Genomic DNA, 21,997 nt, shown 5'->3' with positions numbered 1-21,997 from the left:
GCTTTATAAGAACATCAAGATTGTCAGTCTATTATTGGTAGATAGTTTTTGAAATTTTTCTCTTATTTTCCTTCACAAGAAGATTTTTTATTTCTAGATATCTTTGAATATGTACACAATGAAACACTTTAACTGATTTTGGACATATTTTAGGGGTATTTTGTGGAAACGATAGTTTTTCGCCAAAATTAAAATTATAAGAACTATATTCAAGATAACAACTTTCCTGTCAGTTTGAATGATAAATTTTGAAGGTGCTGGCTTGAAATTTTCATAGAATTATCTTGATGTACTATTTCATTGATTTCTAGAAAGATTTCACCGAAATATTGTGAAGGCATTTCAAGGCACCTTATTAATTTTTTAGTTCTTTCAGCCCAGCCATTTTGTGCTTGTTTAAATTTCTTATTGTTGATCTTTCCTGCACAATGATATTATAATGCAAGTGTATTATCAAGGGCATATCATTAATGTCTAAAACGCACTGCGAAGTAAGTATTAACTACAAACTAATAAAGTTTACCATTAAAGATGCTACACTACTTATTTCTTGATCAACAAATAGTCATCAAATACGACAGAGATAGAACAGTAGAAATTCAAATGTTATCATTCCAGCCGCGGCTTTCTTATACTATGGTAAAGGAGAGAAAACAAGTAGTGAGATACTATACTGTAAAAAAACATTTACCATGTGTATACAGCACCATCACCTTTATCTCGTTCATCGTTATTAGGAATAGCTAGCCTCCAAATGAATCCCATGTCTATGATGGCGGTGTAATAAGTGGGTTTTATTTCGACAAACTTCAACATGTCAACTAATTTGGATTTTTGGCATTTGCGTATGGTACCATTGACGTTGATTATTGGTAGACAATGATCGGTTATACGGTGGTCAAAGATACTATCAAGTGCTCCATCTTGCTCTTGCTCAATTAAATCAAGTACAGCTGCTGTTGCCTTGAAAGCCATGTCTTCTTCTGACTTGCTCTCACTGAAACGAAAATTAAAGAATAAAAAAATTTTTTTGAATATTACTTCTATTCATGTCTCATCTGCATAGCTTTTCATATACAATTTTAACTGAACTTTTTCAGGGCTTTTAAAGAAAAATATTCCTAAACTTGTACCTTTTGAATGAGGCGATATTAGCAAAGGTTTTTCGTTTATTTCTTGGTAGCCTATCGTGGATAGATTTTACTTTTGAAAACAGACGTTCTTTGAAGTAATTTTGGACGATTTTGTTACCATCATCGTGAGCTTTCTCTAGATCTTTGACGAGTTCATCAGACGCCAATTCACCAGATTGAATACATCGTAATTTCTGGGAATCCTGAAACGGGTTACTTTCCCATTCATTCAGTAACGAAATCACCGAATTGACAGCATTATTGTCCTTTGAGAGCCGTGACGGAACATTTTCTTTATGAACACTCCGACCTGTAATATAAAATAGTTTTTACTTTCCTTACTTACTGTCTTAAGAAACTTAGATAAAATGAAATTTAGATCCTTGAATCGCTAAATTGAATAATTCAAGAACACTTACGCTTCATTTTTGCAAATGAACTCTTCAATGTATGGCGCACTATGTTTACTTTGTTAGTGTTGCGCATATGGACCAACAAGCCTTTCTCGCTTTTCAGTAAACGTTTCCATCCAGATTTTAATTTGGAGCTCTTATTCATTGTCATCTCGATCCACATATCAGGAGGAAGCGCTGAATAAGGGTGATCGGTCATCGACTGGGCGAATATCTCCTCCATCATGTCGGCCTGATTTTTGGGGAGCTTTATCATCTCTAACCAAAACACCTAAAACGAGAACATTTAGAATCAAAAACAGAAAGGGAGGAGCTATTCGACCATCGTAATATTGATGTCCCGGACGCATGCTTGTTAGAGTGTTGTTGTTGTTGAAAAAGAGATTTAAACCTTACCGGAAGCCATCTTCCATAGTTGGAGTTGTCGTAAATATGCACCCAGGGCATCATTAGTCTGATCGACTCCAAATACCTCGTCCAGTTGTGAGTACGTATGGAATCAATATGCATGAATAAGATTTTAATCATTTCCATTAAGCTTACAAAAAAATTAGCTAGGTGTAGGTTTTTGCCAGTTGCAGAAGTAAAAAGTTCCTTGATGTAGCCGTCAAACTCTAGAGCATCGAGTATTGCTTGGAAGGAGATTAAACGAGATTCCTGATTCAAGTTGACGTCACCTGAACATGCGAAAGATATTTAGAAGCATTAAAATCTGATTTTTAGGCAATGATGGAAAGACCACAATACTGAGACATCAATTTGATAAGGTTTTAGTTCATCCAAGTTTCTTCCGTTAATTGAAGGAGAATTAACTTACCAACATTTTCCATAAAGGATTTTAGATTTTCCGGGAATTTGATTTCTTTGTCGATACCAAGATTGATCAAAATCCGAGCAAGTGATTCGTAGATTAATTTGTAGAGACGCTGTGCTCGGTTGTAGTGTTTTCCTTTCAATGCCTGCTCTGCTGATCCCTCTGCTATAAGTCGAGCATTGACAACCAAATCAGATATTTCCGATCCATTGATTCTCTTGAAAATTGTACTAATGAAGGACATTTGCGTGTGAAACGGGGCAAGAACAGGAATGACCTTTTCGAACATCTCACTGTTTTCGTATTTCAATTCCGTCATGTGGGTGTAAACGGGTTGGTCGCCAACAAATTGAATGAACGGCATACGTTTATAAGATGCTGCATCGGCAGCCTTCTTCATTAATGTGTAAACAACAAAACAAGTCATGAGCCTGCTCTTCCGACGAAGCTGAGAATGTATGTGGAAGAAGGCAATAAGGAAGAAAGCAAAGTGGTCGAAGAAAAAGAAGAACAAGAAAGTAGTGATGAAGAAGAGGATGATTATTTTGACGAAGAAAATGAATCTGAGTCGGGCGATGACCATTCTGATGCTGAAAATTAAAATTTACAAGTTCAATTTATAAATTGCTAACGAGTTTTGTTATTTTTTCTTTGAAGTTGAAGAAAATATTAATTGGATGGTTTTAAAGATGAGAAAAGTTCTCAGAGTATTTTTGACGTCAATTCTTGTCAAGCAGATAATTTACCTATCCTCACAAATAGAGTCATAGCTCGAGATACGTTCATTTTCAGGCCATAGTTGTGAATTGATTCTTGATCAGCGAAAGATTCCCGTTCCAACGATATATAATAGGCCGTGTTTTTCGAACATCGCCCTTAACGTCAATTTTTTACGGGGCCAATTTCCCAATTTGGGCCCTAAAAAATTTTGCCAGGCTTTAGCAGCGGACCCCCCTCGCGAAAATGTCTTCAAATACATCCAACTTTCGAATGGAATTCATGTGGTTGCGTCCTAAAAAAGTTGTCGCGGATCCTAAGGTTTGGCCCTCTACTACTTATTCAAAATATTTCTGTGATAATTGATTCCAGTCCAGGGGAAATTCATAAGAAATTCACTAACAGTATATTCAAAAAAGTAACACTTGCAGTAGTATGAATATAGTCACATTGATTATGGTTTCAAAACGAGGCATTTGTTGCACTTAAAATAATTTATAAAAAGGCCTATTAGTATTCGGCCATTAAGAAAATTTCTACTGCGACATTTAAAGTCTATTTCAAATTAGCTGGCAGTGTTTTTTTCAAATCTCAATAATTGTTATCTTCTTCATATTTTATCTTCGTTTTTCTATTTTCTAAATTCTTTTCTTTTTTGATAATACTATTCCACTCCGGATTACTAATTCAAATTCTATCAAAATTTATTGAGGTAAGAAAAAACATTCCGAACTAATTTAAAATAGGACTTTAATCTTGATACTTATAGTTTCTTTTAGGCCTTGTAAAAAAAATTTAGTTAATAGTGATAGGGCAAGAAATATTCAAATACTAAGAAAGGTATTACCTAAAGATGGCTTCATTTTGCTTGATTGATTGAATCGACAATCAGAGTGCAACTTTTTACCAAATCATTTACTTTATCGATTAAAAAAAATCAAAACACATCTTCTTAACTTAATCACTATAACATCTCATCAGACATGAAGAAAATAATTGGATGCCACTTTTCAAAATGTGTATATCTGATACTCATTATAATAAGGAAAGTCATTAATTAGCGGAAGTTTATTCTAATGAATTACGTAAATATTGTATCTTTTTGAAAGCTTAGAAATATGTGTAATCTTTTTTATAAGCAACCTAGCATTCTAGCTCATTTTCTGAAAAATTTGTATTGATCAACCCACATATTATACCATATTTATGCTTACTTTTTTTTTATAAGAACCAGTAATTTTTTCTGAGGCTCGGCTGTTCTTTTTCTTTGGCACTTTGAGCCTCAAACTGTTCTTATCTTGTTTTATTATAGGGTGTAATTGAGGTATTTTAGGCGTTATACCCAATTTTTACTACTTTAAAGCCCTAAATTGCTTGAAGTTGAGTAATTTCAGGCTCAGCATTGTTCTTAAAGTCCTATAACCTTTCAAGACAACTTTACCAACTTGTTTTTAACAATGTATTAAAATGAATCATGTTTTTGAAATTAGTTTTTAATGTGTTTAAAAGCTCTTATCTGTATGTTTGAGGAATTATTTTCTTCTTAAAAATGTAAAGTGTATCAGGTCAAGGGCTACTTATTATCATGGTTAGATTATCTAAAGAAATTTGGCTGATTTAATAAGGGCTAGAGGCTTAGCAACCTGGTTGCTTATAAAGAAAAAAGTGTGTATGTTTAATTTCATCCGTTAGCATTGCAAGTTATAATTGCTTCAGGTATTAAATAGATTGAGACGTGCAACATATATTTCACACAAAAAATTTTCTCAGTACGGTCAGCGGACTATAATAAAGTTACTAAAGTTTTAAAATTTGGATGTGTCTATTTTGCTAAATTTTGAGGCTGAGATGTTCTTATTGGCGTTCTTGAAGTTAATTCACTTAAATTTACAGAAAGACCTAAAAAAAAATTCTCCATGGAGTGGATAAAAAGATCTAAAGTTGCTTGAGAAGTAGAAGAATTCAATTACGAAAGTTATGAATTCAAATAATTTTGACCAAATTTGGCTAATTCTTTCGATTCACAGTCTATGCCCATGTTCTTACAATGCTCCCCCCCCCAAATTTTACCCTTGGTTTTTTCATAAACTGGGTTCTGATAAAACAGTGCATAGAAAATAAACAAACTCACCTTGCTTGGAACAATTTGTTGGAAATTCGCCATAAATTTAGAGGGTTGGGGGTATTAGGGTTGCGAGCTGACGGGAGGGGGGGGTGTCACCCAACATTCGACGCTTGGACTCTTACCGGGACAAAAAGGAGAAAACAAAGGAAAATTGTGTGAATTTTACGACCCTTATTGGGACAAATTTGACCAATTTTGACCAAATTTCGATCTTTCCGGGGGTAGAAAATTGAAACTTTCTATTTCTCCAAACCTTTGTGGAACTGAAATTTGATTTTCTGATTTATTTTCGACCCTTTGGAAATCCAAAAAAGGTACCCTTAAGAGCGGCACATACCGTACCCTCCATTTGCTTAACCCCCGGGGTTTAATAGGTTAGCTCCAGAATCACCAGATGAGATCTATAGCTTGTAGTCTTTATCACCCCACTGGGACCCATTCCCACTGAAAAAATTGGTCAAAATAATATCCCGGAGGAAAATTATCCCCCAATTTTTGTCCCCACAGAAAATAATCAAATAAACCAATTCTCACTGCATAACATTATACTGTACTATATTTCCCATCCCCACTGAATTGTTGTGACTTGAAAACAAAAGAATTTATACCCCTGCCATAAAAAAATATGGGAATATGAATCCCAATCGTATTTCAGTTCAGTATTTTTACCCCAAGGGTTGAAAAAATTCTACCGGGTCTGTGAGAAGGGGGTGTTTTATCGAATTTAAACCTCACGATAAAATTTGTAAAAGTGCTTGGAAAAAACGGTCAATTAGTAAATTTTCAAGCCTTGCCAACATCTAAGGTGTGAAAACCTGTAAAAATTATTTATTATGTGAATTTAAACATCTGAGAAATTATTTGCTTCTGTTAAGTAAATGTTATTTGGGCGACAGTCGCCTGTTTTTAAACTTCTTTTTCCGCGGATTTAACTTGGAATTATTTTTTTCAAACTTCACAGGAAAATTAAATGAAAATTTTAGCTCTTAATTAAAAATAAGTTATGAAATGTTTATTTTGTCACCCCTTGCCTACTCCAAACATGAGCTGACTATAAAATGCCTTCAGTTAAACGAAAATCACGTTACAACCGAATCATACGCGATGAAGACTTTAATCATTTTAGCAGCAGTGATAGTTGCCACCTTAGGTAAGATCTCGTGCTTAGCGTATTATCATCTAAACGGGGAAAAAGTTGGCATCTAACTTTATCAAATCGATTTTAGCTTAATTTTTGTATGTATGATGCCAGTAATAATACACCTATTCATGACATGCACCATTGCAATGTCTTGTTTGTCTGCCTTGGTTGTAAGTGATGTAAAATCAGTCATTTTCAACAAATCAGCAAAGATTGGCAGATGTTTTACTTTCTCACTTAAATTATAATTTTAAATGACATGAACTTAATTCTTTATGATTCACTTTAGGGTGCCGAGATCTAAGCACCTACTGTCAACGTTGGGCAAGATATTGCAGAACAAATTCATACGTTCAAAAGAGATGCCCGAAAACCTGCAACCGATGCCCCGCACCGCCAACCAGACAACCAGGTAATTAAATCAGTTGGGTTTGGAAAAAAACAGGGTGTTTGGAGAAAGTGGGGTGGGTGGAAAAAGTCTCAAAACTTAATAAGCGGGGTGGGGGTTGGTATATAAATGTCTTGGGTGGAAAATCTTTGTAAAGGAGGCTAATACAGCAGAATTAGGGGAACATAGGGAGCTTTCATAAAACATTTTGAAAGATTAATTAGCGGGGGATGCTTATTAGGTACCTGAGAGTAGGTTAAAACATAAAACCATTTCAAAGAACGTGAATTTCCATTTTGATAATCGATGTAAAATGTACTACTGATGGTTCAGAATATCATCATTGTTTTTTTATGTATCGCTTCCGATATGGTGGCAGTCATGAACTATAAACCTCCTTACTTTTTACGAGAGAAAGGGTATACTTTATACGAAGTGGTGTCCGTTTTATTTGTGCCTTAAGTAAATTAATTTAGGCGTGGAATTCGTCAAATTAAATCCCCGTCAAAATTTCTATATTTGAAAATTCGACATATCCTCGCCAAAAAAAAGGAAATTTCTCTTTCACCAACCTTTTTAAAATTTTAAGAACAAATATCCTACAATTTATATCTAGAAATAATTCTTAGAAGTAAATACATTTTTTTTTAATTTCCGTAATACTTATCATCTTAGCCTATCTTATGTTCAATAATTCTTCAATTTTTTCTTTTCAAAAGTATGTACAGATAACCATAGTAGCTGCTCACGATGGGCCATCATTTGCAAAACCAACGACTATGTAAAAAAACAATGCCGAAGAACTTGCAACTTGTGCGGTGGACCAAGCACCCCGGCTCCACCAACCAAACCACCTAAGACAAACGCCCCGGCAACAAACCCACCTAAGACAAACGCCCCAGCAACAAACCCACCTAGAACAAACGCTCCACCAACAAACCCGCCACAAGGATCATGTGGACGCCCACAAGTTGCAATGTCCAGAGTTGTCGGTGGACAAGACGCAAAAGCTCATTCATGGCCATGGCAAATCGGACTTCACCGCAACGGTGGATTTATGTGCGGAGGTTCAATCATCAACAGTCGATGGGTTGTTACTGCTGCTCATTGTGTACATCGAAGAAATGCTCGTGAATTCAAAGTCAAATTAGGTAAAAGTTTCGATATTGAGAACCCCTTTTGCTTGTAGGAATAAAGTATAAATGGCTACAGTGTTAACCTTTCCAGCGTGCAACATTTTCTGAAAATTGTTTAAATCCATTTGAAATGTGTATAAACGTCACTCGGGTTTGAAGGGTTAAAGCTAGATTTGAAATAGCACTTGAAATATACTTTTTCTTGCCATTACATCTCTATCGAAATTGAAGTTCCGTAAAAAAATGTTTTCAATTGTTCAGGTGACCACGATAGACGAAAAAGTGAAGGTGAACAATTCATCCAAGTCTCAAAAATCATCACTCATCAAAGTTACCAAAACAGCAGATTGAACAATGATATTGCTTTGTTACAATTGGCTACTCCAGCTAAATTCGGACGCAATGTTCAACCTGTCTGTTTACCAAACCAAGGAGATTCTCCACAAGTTGGTAGCAAATGTTACATTACAGGTAGGACCAATACAGATGATATCTATATCACAAAGGCGAGACTAAAATAAAATCTAAACTTCACTCTCCCCAGTGATAATATTGAAAGTACAGTAAAAAAAGAAAGTCCTTGGTTCGTAGCCAAATACAGTTGAGCCTCAAAAACTCGAGCAGCTCCCTTAACTCGAACTTAGCTGCTCCCTTCAGTTAACAATGCCCTAAAAAACCTTGCCATAATTCGAAGAAATTTTTCCCCCTTAACGTGGTCGTGTTACAGAGACTCAACTGAAGTAACATTGCCTTTGATGGCTGCAAAAGAGAGTTTTCCGGTAATTTTCAGTAATTTTCACTGTTTCATTCTAACTTATTACTCAGGATTACTCTAATATCTATAATATTGACTTCTCTATCGATGATTAATATCCATAATTATTATATACATCAACAGCTGTTGAAAGTCTACCAATTACATTATCATTTTTTAAGGATGGGGAAAAATCAGACATCCAGGGTACTCACACACCATCCTTCAACAACTTGCTATGAAAATCCAAAGCAAATCTACTTGTTCAAGACAGAATGCAAAATATGCTCCAATCACCGATCAAATGTTGTGCGCTGCCAACACTGATGTCTCTGCCAATCAATCTGGTTGCCATGGTGATTCAGGTGGTCCATTCGTTTGTCAAAACAGTAATGGTTCATGGACATTACATGGAGCTGTCAGCTGGGGATCACCAAGATGTGACATCAAAGATGCTTTCACTGTCTTTGCCAGAGTTGGACAATTTAGAAACTGGATCGAACAAAACATGAAGTAAACCAGCCAATGATATTGAATGACTGTTGCTAGGATATTTTTAGTGTCACAATATGAGAGCATTATTGTTTGAATAAATCCTAGTTAAAAAGATATGTCTAAATACTATTCTAGAATTTAGTGTGTGAAAAATTATGTGCCTTCATTCTGACTAGATATACGCTTTTATACCAATTAAATTTTAGGTCAGGCTGGGCTGTTCTAAATGTTTTGAATTTTTCAGCCTCGTGGTCTCAATTGGCCTTATGAAAAAAGTGTTTACGTAAATTATAATTACTATTACACACTTGGGAATCAGGGAATAAGTTTCCTTTAAAGGAAGAATGTCGAAAGGAGAATCTTCAAAGGGAACAAATGCGGCCACACGCGCCTAATATTTTTAACTTGTGAGCTTTAAACGGAAAAAAAGGAAAACTATCAACATTTTATAAAGCATTATAACTACCAGTTGCTTTTTGGCCCATCATTTGGCCTTTCATATTGGCTCAGTTCGTGATGTATGTCCGTCCTTTCACTTTCACAATTCAAGATAATTCTACGAGCAAATATTCGACTGTTGGTCCTGACTTATTTTTTACCTATGATCTAGAAGTTCAGAGCCTTTAGGGAGTGTCTAAGTTCGACTGAGAAGTCAATATTGGAGCTCAACTTCGATATCTTGAAATTTGACATAGTTGAGTCCCGATTGGAATTCGAACCCACACATGAAACGCACCCAAATCAGGCAGCAGAACGTCAAATTATAAGGTGTCAATTTTATATGGGATAAAGTAAAAAAAAATAGTAGCCCAAATATTCGTTTTTTTTTTCGACTAGTTGAAATATGGGCGTGGTTATGAAGTATTTGAGTTAAGTTATTGACTTTATTTCGTGAGAATGTTGCAATTTTAAAGATTATTTATACTTCTTCAAGTAAATATTCTTTATTTGTATGTTTTCACAGCTTTGGATGTATATTACAAAACTATAAAAATTGCAAAGATTTGTTTTGGTTAGCTGTCGTGTATACATCTATTTCGTTCTCCTAATAGTTGATTTTTAATTTTTACTGTTGAACTTGTTTTCAAGATGAAGATTTTCATAATTTTAGCAACAGTATTTTTAGCTACGTTAGGTAAAGCTAGAACAAGAAGCTTTGCTCAAACAACACTAAACTCGGCAAGTACAAATATTCCAGGAACCAACTTACCAAAAGGATCATGTGGACGTACACAAGTTGCAATGTCTAGAATTATCGGAGGACAAGACGCAAAAGCTCATTCATGGCCATGGCAAATCGGACTTCACCGTAACGGCCGATTTATATGTGGAGGATCAATAATCAACAGCCGATGGGTTGTTACTGCTGCTCATTGTGTTTTGTATAGATCTGCTCATGAATTCAAGGTAAAATTAGGTAAGCTATTTGTTGTCCCGTTGGGGGGTGCTCTAATACACCCTTTCTCGCAGAGTTGGTAGGATTTTTTTAACCAGTGGGGATAGAAATAACGGACTAAAACTCGATGGGGATTTATATGCCCATTTATGGCTAGGGATTCGTATTCTTTCGTTTTCAAGTCAGAAAATTGGGTGGCGTTGGGAAAAATAGCATAATATTTCACAGTGAAGATTGGTATGGAAAAATTTTGGAGTATAATTTTCCACCGGGGAAGATAATATTTTGGCCGATTTTTCCAGTGGGAAAGGGTCCCAGTGGGTCTGTGAGAAGGGGATGTCAGAAGGAAAGAAATGTTCTAATCCTGTGATGTAGGGTAAAGAGTTGTTTCATTATTTCAGGAGACCACAACAGGAATGTAAGCGAAGGTGAACAATTCATCCAGATCTTCAAATTTATCATCCACAAAAATTACAAAAACTCGAATAATGATATTGCTTTGTTACAATTGGCTACTCCAGCAAAATTCGGACGAAATGTTCAACCTGTCTGTTTACCAAACCAAGGAGATGCTCCACAAGTTGGCAGCAAATGTTACATCACAGGTGAGTCTTTTTTTTAATAGATTTTTTAATCAATCCATCAAACAAGATATCAGCACGCAATACTGCTAAGTCCCAAGTGAGGAAATTTTATCTCGCATTCGTCAATCTAGTCACTGTAATAGTAAAAATATGAAGAGCAAATATTACCATGTTAATAACTAGCAGACTGTATCAGTAACATATGTTTACTACAGGGTGTCCGGAAAAAAGTAGATAGTTCTTGTGTGTGTTTCTCTAAATTTGTAATGGTTATCAAAGTTCTCTCTGTGTCATATGAGCCCCCCAGCGGTTTGCGTGATGGCGTGATTGCAGGGACTTTTTTCATGATTAGAGATTATTTTTGGCGTGATGGCGTGATCAAGGTTTTGGCGTGATGCGTGATAGGGCAAAAATTTGAGGTGTAATGCGTGATTTGGGCTATTTTCCGCTATTTTTTGCGTGATGACAAATTTTAGCGATTTTCGTGAAGCGTGATGGAGAAAACTTTTTTGCGTGATGGCGTGATTAGGGTTGCCGCTGGGGGGGGGGGGCTCGCATATTAATTTCAATTTCATGAGACATTTTTCATGAATAACTTTTACAAATAAACATTTCTTAATAACTTTAACGTCATGAAAATTGTAAAAAAAATTTTTAATCATAACGAATGTTGTAAAAACAATTGTTGTGTTGGTATATATTTTCTTAGATTTTGTTAAACACACGCAACAACCTTCTACTCAGAAGCATGTTCGAACTCGATACTTTTTTTGGGACACCCTGTATTAACAAATTCCCGATAAATCCTTCAAGCGTAATAGAAATGAGTTTCTTTCAAACTAAATCTTCTAATTGATTCCCAAATGTATAATAACAGCAACTACTAAATTATTGATCATGGTATTGTTACTTCAATGGAATCGAAATAATAGACAGGTCTTTGGGTGTAACAATGAACTTAAATTACACCATTTATCCAAGATTTTGGATTGCCGTCATGGTTTTTCTGCGTTGATTGCGCACTGAATAGAGAATTGCTATTTGCCGTCACAGGTCGTAATATAGGCCGGCATGTGGTTTTCACGTATTTGTGTGACAAGTGAATGGGAACTAAAATTTGTGCGAATCGCAGAAAATTCGAGTTTTTAGAGACTTGAAGATTTGATTAATGAAGGGGCCAAAATTATATCCTAGCTAAGGAGACATTCCATTTACAAATGATCGAATCAAGGAGACTCTATTGTATAAGGAAATTAATCTCATTTTATTCAAGGATGGGGAAAGATTAAACACCCAGGCAACTCACACACCATCCTTCAACAACTTGCATTGAAACTACTTACCAAATCTGCTTGTTCCAAGAGAAATGGAAAATATCATCCAGTCACTGATCAAATGCTTTGCGCTGCTAACACTGACAATCCTGCCAATCAATCTAGTTGTCATGGTGATTCAGGTGGTCCATTTGTTTGTCAAAATGGCGATGGTTCATGGACATTACAAGGAGTTGTCAGCTGGGGATCGCCAAGATGTGACAAGAATGATGCTTTCACGGTCTTTGTAAGAGTTGGACAGCTTAGAAGTTGGATTAATCAGAATATGAAATGAACGAACATAACAATTTTACTTATCATTAAGACTTTGTATGCTATCTCTAACAATGAGTAAACAGAAAACCCAACCTACTCAAAAACGGCACTTGGTCTTTTTCTATTTCTATTGCGCCACAGTGTACACCCTGGACCCTATTCTTATTATACTATTGGGAAGAACTTCTGCAAATATATGACTAAAACCTTCCCTATTATAAGCACTTTTTATGGGAAGGTGAATCAAATCTAATCGAACGTTTTTGAAATGCTTCTTTTAAAATTGGTTCTAATAAAAAAATTGTTGCAATTCAATCCAAATTTTTTCGTTAGTTCTTATACTAAAATCTAAATCTTCAACCGACATTTAACAATTTGATATTTTAATCAAGGAAAGTCAACGTGGTCAAAATGTCTGGACTGCTATTTTTTAATGTTGGTTTAGAAAAGTTTAGCCCTTATTTAGGCGTGATTAAGTCAAAAAGTGATAAAAAAGGATTTCAGTTTCTTAATTTTACCCCTGTGTCTAAAAGGTCTTCGGGAATGAATACTATAACAGGAGTATTTAATATAGTACAGTTGTTCAAATATGACATTTTACGGAATGAAATTATTAAATAATGAACTATTGCAGAAAAGTATGGGAAAACCCAGGTGCACTCCATTAATTAAAATTTGAAACATTTTGGTGGGTAAAGTTAGAACCCTAACTTGCAAACTTGTTACCAAGAAAATTATAAGCATTTTAAATTTTATCATTTCATACAAGGGTATTGTTTAGACAGTTTGAGTAAATTTCATCTTTTAATTATATGGTATGCAAAATGTGTGTCAATGGAGTACCGATGCAAAGGAGGTAAAACAATCAATTTTTTTATTTACTGAACCTTCAAAAGATTTTCCTATATAAATACCCCTGTTTTGTGTGAAATGTCACATTCAAAACTCAGGATGAAGACTTTGATCGTTTTAGCAGCCTTGATTGTGGCCACTTTGGGTAAGTCATCTGTTCCAATTAATTCATGAAAACGAAATATCTTAAAGTAAAGGAGGAATTTTTGGTGGAAAGAAAATATTTTCCGCTAATCTGCCAAATTTTATTTCATGCATTCCCCTAAGAGATATTTGCTTTTCAACCATGTCAATATTCCGCCAAAATAGTTTTCTAAAAGGTTGTTGATACCGATTTTGTCAACTAAATTGAATCTTGACCATCGGAACATTAAACAATATATATTAATTAAGTTGTATAATGAGTTTACCTATAGTTTGTCTATACAAATTTTAGCATTTAGCAATACTCTATTTTGATTTTTAGCTTGTACAGATAAATCTACCTTTTGTGATCAATACGATAAAGCCATTTGTCATCATGATTGGATGAAAGTCAACTGCCAAAAGTTGTGCAATTTATGTGGTCCATCTACACAAGCTCCAACCCAAGCACCAGGTAAAATGATCAGAATATATCCATAATTAACGCAATTTTTGAGACTCCTTACTATCAGTGCTCTAAATGTTACAAAAAAAATTATATAAAATCATTTCTGCTCAAGTAAAATTCCATAGTATCCGTTTGTTGGAATGATTTTCGAATGTCACACTCATTGATGATTAAATTTCAGGAGGATGCGTCGACAAGAATACAAATTGTCCACATTGGGCATCACATTGCAAAACCAATGCATACGTGAAAGAAAACTGCAAGAAAAGTTGTAACATGTGTGGCCCAAGTACCCCTGCTCCACCAACAAGTGCACCAGGAACCTACCCACCCCAAGGATCATGTGGACGCCCACAAGTTGCAATGTCCAGAGTTGTCGGAGGAAAAGACGCAAATGCCCATTCATGGCCATGGCAAATCGGACTTCACCGCAATGGTGGATTTATGTGTGGAGGTTCAATCATCAACAGCCGATGGGTTGTTACTGCAGCTCATTGTGTCCATCGAAGAAGTGCGAGTGACTTCAAAGTCAAATTAGGTAATCGGTGCTAGTTCGTATTGTCATTTTCCTTTTATCTGTCCTAGAGTATATGTATGACTCATTGACCATTGATTTACACATTTTTTTATTTGTAAGCATATCTTGGCTCATATCATGGAAAAACTTAACTATTGTCTAAGCATATACTGAACCTCAAGTTAACAAAATTACAAAGCCTTTAATTTCCCAAATTGCAAAAGAGCATTTGCTTAAAATGTAACTTACATTATCATCACATTGACTTATAAATAATAAGCATATTCAAGAAATGCAGGCTCAAAGATGACCCTATGCTTATACGAAACTGTGTAGTATATATTAGCAAAGATTTATTATACACTGGATAAACGACTCATTTAGCTAGTACACGAGAAATCGGCAAAAATCTGTTACTTGTATATCCAGTGTATAATAAATCCTTGATATTAGCAGAATGAAATACTTTTTTTCTCGAATATTCAGGAGACCACGATAGGCGAAGAAACGAAGGTGAACAATTCATCCAAGTTTCAAAAATCATCACTCATCAAGGTTACGGAAGATTGAACAATGATATTGCTTTGTTACAATTGGCTACTCCAGCAAAATTCGGACGAAATGTTCAACCAGTCTGCTTACCTAACCAAGGCGATGCTCCACAAGTTGGCAGCAAATGTTACATTACGGGTAGGATAGCACATTGTTTATATTTTCTGTATGTTATCGTTCAACATTGATTTGAAATTAGACAAAAATGAAAGTACCAGTTTCTTATACGGTAGACAACAAAAAATTCGCCAAAATTACAAGTAAAATTTCCCACCTTGATCGCCTTGTAAGAACTTAATTATGAAAAGGTTAATTCAAATCCAAATGAGAGCTAATAAATTATTTTCTGGTGTTCTGGTTCTGACTGTCCATCTTTTGCTCTTCCAATTTTGATTGTTAATTACAATAGGCAAGAAGTTGGTTGGCTCAAGTAAAGGCTTTGCTTTCTTTTGGCGTCTCAAGTAAAGGCTATGCTCTATTTTGACGTCAATAAAATGTCTTCTTTTAGGATGGGGGAAAATAAGACATCCTGGTTACTCACACACCATCCTTCAACAACTTGCTTTGACCATCCAAGACAAATCTACTTGTTCAAGAATGAATGGAAAATATGCACCAATCACTGACGCTATGCTCTGTGCTGCTAACACTGATGTATCTGCCAATCAATCTGGTTGCCATGGTGATTCAGGTGGTCCATTTGTTTGTCAAAACAGTAATGGTTCATGGACATTACATGGAGCTGTTAGCTGGGGATCACCAAGATGTGACATCAAAGATGCTTTCACTGTCTTTGCCAGAGTTGGACAATTTAGAAACTGGATCGAACAAAACATGAAATGAAATGTTAAATAGTATACTTTTTTATATAAATAAATATATCAAATGAAAATGTCTTTTCTCCCTATTTACGTCAATTTTATTGCAAGTCACAACCACCTTATTCTTTACCCTTTACTGTGAGTATTAAATGTGATGGTCTTTCTCAAATATATCATATTCATATGAAGTAAATCTTTGGCGCTGAATGTCAGTATTTGTAGGCTGTGGCCAGCCCGCTCAAAACGTTTCATTTTTTTTTTCAAAATACCGTTGAACAAGCTTTAACCATTGATTTTAGTCAATTTGACGATGCTGATTCGGAATTTAGATGGTACCAAGCTTAAAATGTTGATCTAGAAAAGTTGAGACGTTAATATAATACATTATTTTGCTCAATTTGAAGAGCTCTATCACGTGGTATAGGTCTTTTTTGAATTTGAAGACCCCCCTAAAGAATTTTCAAGGCGGTTAGTGTAAAACGCAGGTCACAGGTCGCAGGTCACAGGTCACAGGTCGCAGGTCACAGGTCGCAGGTCACAGGTCAACAAAGTGCAGACCGGAAAAAAAAAAAAGATCATAACAGATACATAACATAACATCAATACATAGCGCATTAAATTACAAAAAAGTAATACATGCTATTTAGATATTATAAAATGACAATTGAATAGAATAACAACCTATTTTGACATAGTGACACTTACTTACAAAAATAATGACAAAATCATAAAATATGATGCCTAGCAAGACAAAAGCACGAAAAATATTTATTATGCAAAATGTGATGTGGATGGTGTGACTGGATATAAAATGAAACCAAACAGAAGCTTGCAAGGACCCTAAGAGAGTGGTTTTAGAAGGATGGAACTAATTAATTATTCAGTTATTATTTTAATGTCTTAACGACAATTTTTGACAAAAATATTAACAGAATCATAAAATATGATGCAAGAACAGACAAAAAAACGAAAAATATTTATAATACAGAACGTGATGTAGATAGTGTGCATGGATATAAAACGGCACCAATCAGAAGCTTGTGAGGTCCCTAAGAGAGTGGTTTTAGAAGTATGAAACTAACAAGAGCCGCAAAGATGCGGATAAATATTTCCTTTACAAATGTTAAAATAATAATTGATGTCCTCGAAAGATTTCAAAGTGCTTTAAATCTCAGACAACATCAAGCAACAAGTCCCTAAGAATTTCAAAATTCCATTTATGTTATTGCCAGTTTACAGGATTATTCATAAGATGACTGTAGGTTCAAAGCTACGGACCACGAAATATATCTAAGCTGAACCCGACTGAGAACAACATACAGTAATCAAATTGGCTAGAACTTTAATTTTCGTTAGGTGGACTTTAAATGGATTTTAGTATTATACTAGTGGTCACCCGGCGTCGCACCGCCAAGTAGAGTGTTGTTGAACACATCAAAAGACCTGATTATATATAATTATTACAGTATTTTAAGCGCTGATTTCCCAGGATTTCCAGAAATATTATGTAGCCAAAAAGGGCAAATATTTAAAATGAAAGAATAACAAAAAGGAGAATATTCCACAGTAAGAAAACCAAAGAAAATTTTATATATTTTCCAAATGAGATGAAAATATTTTGCATTATACTTTCATATATAAAATATTGTAAAAAATGTAAAAATTTAAAGTAACTTTTGGAGTTTTTTGAAATAATGTACGTGCTAAAAAGTAAAAATCTTTCAAAACAGGGAAACAATTTGATATTTTCCGACAGAATGCAAAAAAAAATAAAAAAAATCTCATACTGGGAAACATTTCATAATCTGAAAGAATGGCGATAGGAATAAATTCCCCAAACAGAAGCCATTTTATGATTTCTAAAAGCATGCTGCAAGAGCAAAAAATGTCACATACTTGGAAACAATCAAAATTTCCAAAAAAATGTCAGAAAATAAAATAAATTGTCATGCCAGGAAATCACTTGAGTTTTCTTCATTTTTTAAATGCATGTGGAAGAAAATGTCAAGTTCACGACAAAAGTTTTCCATGTTTTGAATACACGTGTAAGAAAATCTCCAAATTTATCACAAAAGTTTCCACGTTTTAAATGTACATACCATCAACTGCTTTAACTTGAGACGATCGGTCGAAACATGGGACTGTTTGATATCTGGTCTGTATTTTCACTAACTTGTTAAATCTCTTTGACAACAAATTTGTTTTGATAACTCCACCAAGTCTATCATTCATACTTCCTTTCGTAACATGTAACGATAACTTTCACTGATAGTGCCGATCGGAGAATTAGAGAACACCCGCCGCCTAACCGCCTATCGCTCGATGGGATTAACAAATAACGTGTGTGTAACTTGCCGCGCGAGTGATGTCAAACGCTCCATCGTTTTGCCATTTTTTTAATACGCCGTTCATTAACTCAAATCAAATGACTTTGGAGGTCCGGTGAAATGGTGGCCAAATTGCCGTCCCATGTTTTGTCAGATAGTCCAAGTTGGAGCAGTTGACGGTAAGAAAATCTCCAAATTCACGACAAATGTTTCCACGTTTAAAACACACGTTGCACGCGGGGAATAAAATCTCCAAGTTCAAGAAAAATTTTAATAATATGTGAGGTGATTTCAAATTATTTACATCCATATTCAATGCAATAAACCTTTTAAGAAGTATAACATAACATTCTTCATATTGGGGCCGTGGTGTTCCGGATCCGGTTATCAGCTTTAAAATTTGAAACTTATAACTGCAACGAGTTTTCACTAACTGTCACTGCAGCAGTTTAATTCATTGTTGCAGATAAAAAAACCAAAATTCAATCATTAACCAGTCAGATTTGCTCCATGTTTAAATTTTTAGCTAAAATCATTTCATCAACCATTCCCATTGTTGCATTGCCGGCGCATTTGCTGCATTCGTTGGGTGCAAACTTTTTTCATATTGCAATAGTGTAATTTTTCAGGTATAAAATGGTCAGATTTATTCACAGTCACTTGCCTTCGTACTATTTATGTAAATAGACAAACAAAATTGAAGTTAGTTGTGTTGAAAGTTGATAAAATGTCCTGTTTTTCCAAGACCAAGAGATTACATCATCTCTCATTCCAGCTCATTCCAAACCAACAGAATTTGAACGAAACATCAAATCCAGAAAGAAATATTAAGAAAAGTTCACTATCGACCATTCCTTGTGACAATCTTTCAAAAATCATGATCCAATTCAACTCATCAAAGCATAAAAACCAAAGCAAAGAAAAGTAGCGAAAGAGCATAAGTTGTTGTCTATTTTCTGCCATCTTTGGTTTGACAGTTAGAAACAAAGCAGTATGGTCCGATCAACAATACGCTTCTGAAACGGCCGACGTTGCCCGATCGACAAGGAGAATAGAGCGCCGTACGGATATTTACCATAGATGTTTTTCGAAGAAATGACGTCTTCCGCCTCGAAAAAAAGAACATCGTACTGTTTTTACCGCCGGAGCTTGATTTAAAAAGAGACTCATGTACAAACTCACGAAATTGACCAAAACCGAGCGTTAGACTTGAAGAAGGAGAAGAAAAATTACCGTTTTAACAAATATTTCCTTCTCAAAGGAAATATTTAATTAATTATTCAGTTATTATTTTAATGTCTTAATGACAATTTTTGACAAAAATATTGACAGAATTACAAAATATCATGTCTTACAAGAGAAAAACACCAAAAATATTCAGCATGCCGAATGTGATGATAACAATATGGCTGGATATAAAATTACACCAATCAGAAGCTCGTGAGTTCTCTGAGAAGGTAGTTTTAGAGCGATTTGTTTTATTATATGTAACCATCATATAACATTACAAACATTACAATATGTAATATACCTGTTATACGTATAATATGGTTTCAAATATTTTCTGGTCTGCGTTATACACGGCGCAAACCACGAAAGATCGATAAAAGCACATGGTTAAATTTTGATGTTTGAAATGGTTTTCTATGGATGAAATTGCTTGAGAATTATGTTTTTGATAATTCTTTGTGTTTTCCAAACATTTTCCTCTGCAATGACATTGATTAGAGTTAACCTGTCATCACTGACCTGTGACCTGTGACCTGCGACCTGTGACCTGTGACCTGCGTTTTACACTAACCGATTTTCAAGGCTTATAGTTTTGCCTAAAAACGCATTGGTAACATTCAAATTCGGAATCAGCACCCTCAAATTGAGTAAGAAACATATCAAAAAAGTTGATCACAGAAATTTTGAATTTTTTCTTTATTTTTGAAAATTTAGAAATCCGCTGGCCATGGTCCATGGTCATGTTATCAGAATCAATCAGTTTACGACAAACTTATTAATAAAGCACGACAGTTTAGCATTCTCTGAAATTTAAACTGTGGAGACGCAATATGAGATTTTTATTGCATATATCTCAAACACATTATTATTAAAAGAATCAATATGCATAAATAAGGGCTAAGCTCTTCTAAACCAACATTAAAAAATGAGCCCAGGATCCTGCATTGAATTTGTCTTGGTGATTAGATCATTTGTTGAATTAAAATCAAAAATTAAATAAAGTCAATCAAAAATATAGATAATATATTAGTTAACTTATTTACTCTACTTATCTGTTCCAAAAGAAATTGGCTGTTCATACCTTTTTAGGCTGCGTGTATGATTTTGACATAGGGCATGCGATGCGTATCGCGTGTGAAATTCCCGGCCGAGAGTTACACCCTTGGTAATCTGTTTCAATTTTTTTTAAAGCTTTATAAATCCAATGATTGTATTAGTCAGTGTTTTTTACACTTTTGGCAAAAACGTGAAAATTTGGGCACTTTTTTAAAACCAAATTTTAGAGAGCAAGTTTTCGTTCATTATCAAATTTAGTGGTTCTATTGGAGAGAGAAAAGATTAAAGATTCCATTCCTTTTTAAATGAGCTATATAGCGTTATTGTACTAAAAGTAACGATCTTTCAAAGTTTGGAGCAATTAATCATAAATTTATTCCATTGGGAAATGGAAGAAATATTCCATCGGCAATAGCTCATTGAGTTTTTAAGCTTTTGGGCTAAAATTTGGCAGGCAGAAGCCTTTAAGCGTTCGCAATCCATAAAAGGAAGAATTATTCCATTTAGAGCAATTCTGGAGGAGTTATTCCACTTTTTCGTTGGATAAATCACTAATTTTATTGGGTAGTATTTGAGAAATCATGTTAGCAAGCATTTGTTCAATCTCAAGCATCCCTAGAATAGAAAAGTTAACATTTTTTTGGAAATGGAGCATGCCGCAGGGATTCCATATTTCACTTTTTGCATAACCCCTTATCATGGTACTCTTTTTTTATTAGTTTGGTAGAAAAGGTCTCATTTCATTTCATTCTTTTTGTAAAGAATAATTTTACACCACCTGATAGTAAAAAACCTGCTTTATCCGTAGGGTAAGATATAAATTCATTTGGAGCTCTCTAGAATGACATATTCCAAATTTACAAAAAATCATGCATGTCACGGATGGAATGATTCATCCTAAATGACTTGCTACATTCGAATGTTTTCATCAAATCCTTTCGAAGAGAAGGTTAGATAATCACTTGATAAAGCGTTACTTGTGATAGAGAGCCTTCTAAGATTGATATATTCCTAACTAGTTCTTGTGTTAAAAAAATACGAAATAAATTACCCAGAAGCATCTTTACGTTCATTTCAAGTTATAATCCATAATCTGAGCTTCTCGTTCAAAAGTGCTCCTTTTTACAGACTTGTTTCATATTATGACAAAGAAACTTTTCATCGAAAGTATTGTAATTTAGAGCGTGAAAAGATTATTTATTCCATGAAATTTTTGAAAAATGCCAGAAAATATATATATTTTTGTTGGAATTCGAAATGTTACATTGCTTGGGTGACTGGTAGACTTCAACTTCTTTGCATTTTTAGAACTAGGTAACCCTTTAATAACGGAATATTTCATCCTTCTGAACTCTTGAAATATCT

The 21,997-nt window shown here is 34.6% G+C and overlaps 4 protein-coding genes across 4 annotated transcripts; 3 read left to right on the top strand and 1 right to left on the bottom strand.

Annotated features, from left to right (window-relative positions):
- Positions 1–687: 687 nt before the first annotated feature.
- LOC136814741 (uncharacterized) lies at positions 688–2,143 on the bottom strand. Its single transcript, XM_067071162.1, has 4 exons — positions 1,943–2,143; positions 1,553–1,817; positions 1,134–1,443; positions 688–997 (listed from the first exon to the last, which is right to left on the bottom strand). The coding sequence occupies exons 1-4, from the start codon at positions 2,078–2,080 to the stop codon at positions 688–690; spliced, it is 1,023 nt and encodes a 340-aa protein (XP_066927263.1). The 5' UTR covers positions 2,081–2,143.
- Positions 2,144–6,256: 4,113 nt separating this feature from the next.
- Positions 6,257–9,253, top strand: LOC136814713 (chymotrypsin B-like). Its single transcript, XM_067071130.1, has 5 exons — positions 6,257–6,352; positions 6,633–6,755; positions 7,451–7,882; positions 8,129–8,338; positions 8,804–9,253. Exons 1-5 carry the CDS (start codon positions 6,307–6,309, stop codon positions 9,136–9,138), a joined length of 1,146 nt encoding a protein of 381 aa, XP_066927231.1. The 5' UTR covers positions 6,257–6,306; the 3' UTR covers positions 9,139–9,253.
- An 878-nt stretch (positions 9,254–10,131) lies between these two features.
- LOC136814717 (chymotrypsin B-like) lies at positions 10,132–12,772 on the top strand. The gene is made up of 3 exons (XM_067071134.1): positions 10,132–10,533; positions 10,914–11,117; positions 12,370–12,772. The coding sequence occupies exons 1-3, from the start codon at positions 10,206–10,208 to the stop codon at positions 12,702–12,704; spliced, it is 867 nt and encodes a 288-aa protein (XP_066927235.1). The 5' UTR covers positions 10,132–10,205; the 3' UTR covers positions 12,705–12,772.
- A 1,232-nt stretch (positions 12,773–14,004) lies between these two features.
- LOC136814715 (chymotrypsin B-like) lies at positions 14,005–16,099 on the top strand. Its single transcript, XM_067071133.1, has 4 exons — positions 14,005–14,135; positions 14,311–14,667; positions 15,133–15,336; positions 15,707–16,099. The coding sequence occupies exons 1-4, from the start codon at positions 14,066–14,068 to the stop codon at positions 16,039–16,041; spliced, it is 966 nt and encodes a 321-aa protein (XP_066927234.1). The 5' UTR covers positions 14,005–14,065; the 3' UTR covers positions 16,042–16,099.
- The last annotated feature ends 5,898 nt before the right edge of the window (positions 16,100–21,997 follow it).

Source organism: Clytia hemisphaerica, unplaced genomic scaffold (genome assembly GCF_902728285.1).
Source record: "Clytia hemisphaerica strain Z4C2 unplaced genomic scaffold, Clytia hemisphaerica genome assembly, whole genome shotgun sequence".
In the NCBI taxonomy this organism is placed as follows: domain Eukaryota; kingdom Metazoa; phylum Cnidaria; class Hydrozoa; order Leptothecata; family Clytiidae; genus Clytia; species Clytia hemisphaerica.
Note: the sequence above shows the minus strand (reverse complement) of the source record. Positions and strands in the feature narration are given on the sequence as shown.

Bases quoted from the DNA above. Each gene is read 5' to 3' on its own strand.
- LOC136814717 (XM_067071134.1), top strand. From the start codon at position 10,206: ATGAAGATTTTCATAATTTTAGCAACAGTATTTTTAGCTACGTTAGGT. The intron at 10,534-10,913 runs GTAAGCTATTTG...TCATTATTTCAG, and splicing joins TGAATTCAAGGTAAAATTAG to GAGACCACAACAGGAATGTA. The intron at 11,118-12,369 runs GTGAGTCTTTTT...ATTTTATTCAAG, and splicing joins CAGCAAATGTTACATCACAG to GATGGGGAAAGATTAAACAC.
- LOC136814715 (XM_067071133.1), top strand. From the start codon at position 14,066: ATGAAAGTCAACTGCCAAAAGTTGTGCAATTTATGTGGTCCATCTACA. The intron at 14,136-14,310 runs GTAAAATGATCA...ATTAAATTTCAG, and splicing joins AGCTCCAACCCAAGCACCAG to GAGGATGCGTCGACAAGAAT. The intron at 15,337-15,706 runs GTAGGATAGCAC...GTCTTCTTTTAG, and splicing joins CAGCAAATGTTACATTACGG to GATGGGGGAAAATAAGACAT.
- LOC136814741 (XM_067071162.1), bottom strand. From the start codon at position 2,080: ATGGAAATGATTAAAATCTTATTCATGCATATTGATTCCATACGTACT. The intron at 1,444-1,552 runs GTAAGTGTTCTT...TTTATATTACAG, and splicing joins TTCATTTGCAAAAATGAAGC to GTCGGAGTGTTCATAAAGAA. The intron at 998-1,133 runs GTACAAGTTTAG...TTTTCGTTTCAG, and splicing joins AATATCGCCTCATTCAAAAG to TGAGAGCAAGTCAGAAGAAG.
- LOC136814713 (XM_067071130.1), top strand. From the start codon at position 6,307: ATGAAGACTTTAATCATTTTAGCAGCAGTGATAGTTGCCACCTTAG. The intron at 6,756-7,450 runs GTAATTAAATCA...TCTTTTCAAAAG, and splicing joins ACCGCCAACCAGACAACCAG to TATGTACAGATAACCATAGT. The intron at 7,883-8,128 runs GTAAAAGTTTCG...TCAATTGTTCAG, and splicing joins TGAATTCAAAGTCAAATTAG to GTGACCACGATAGACGAAAA.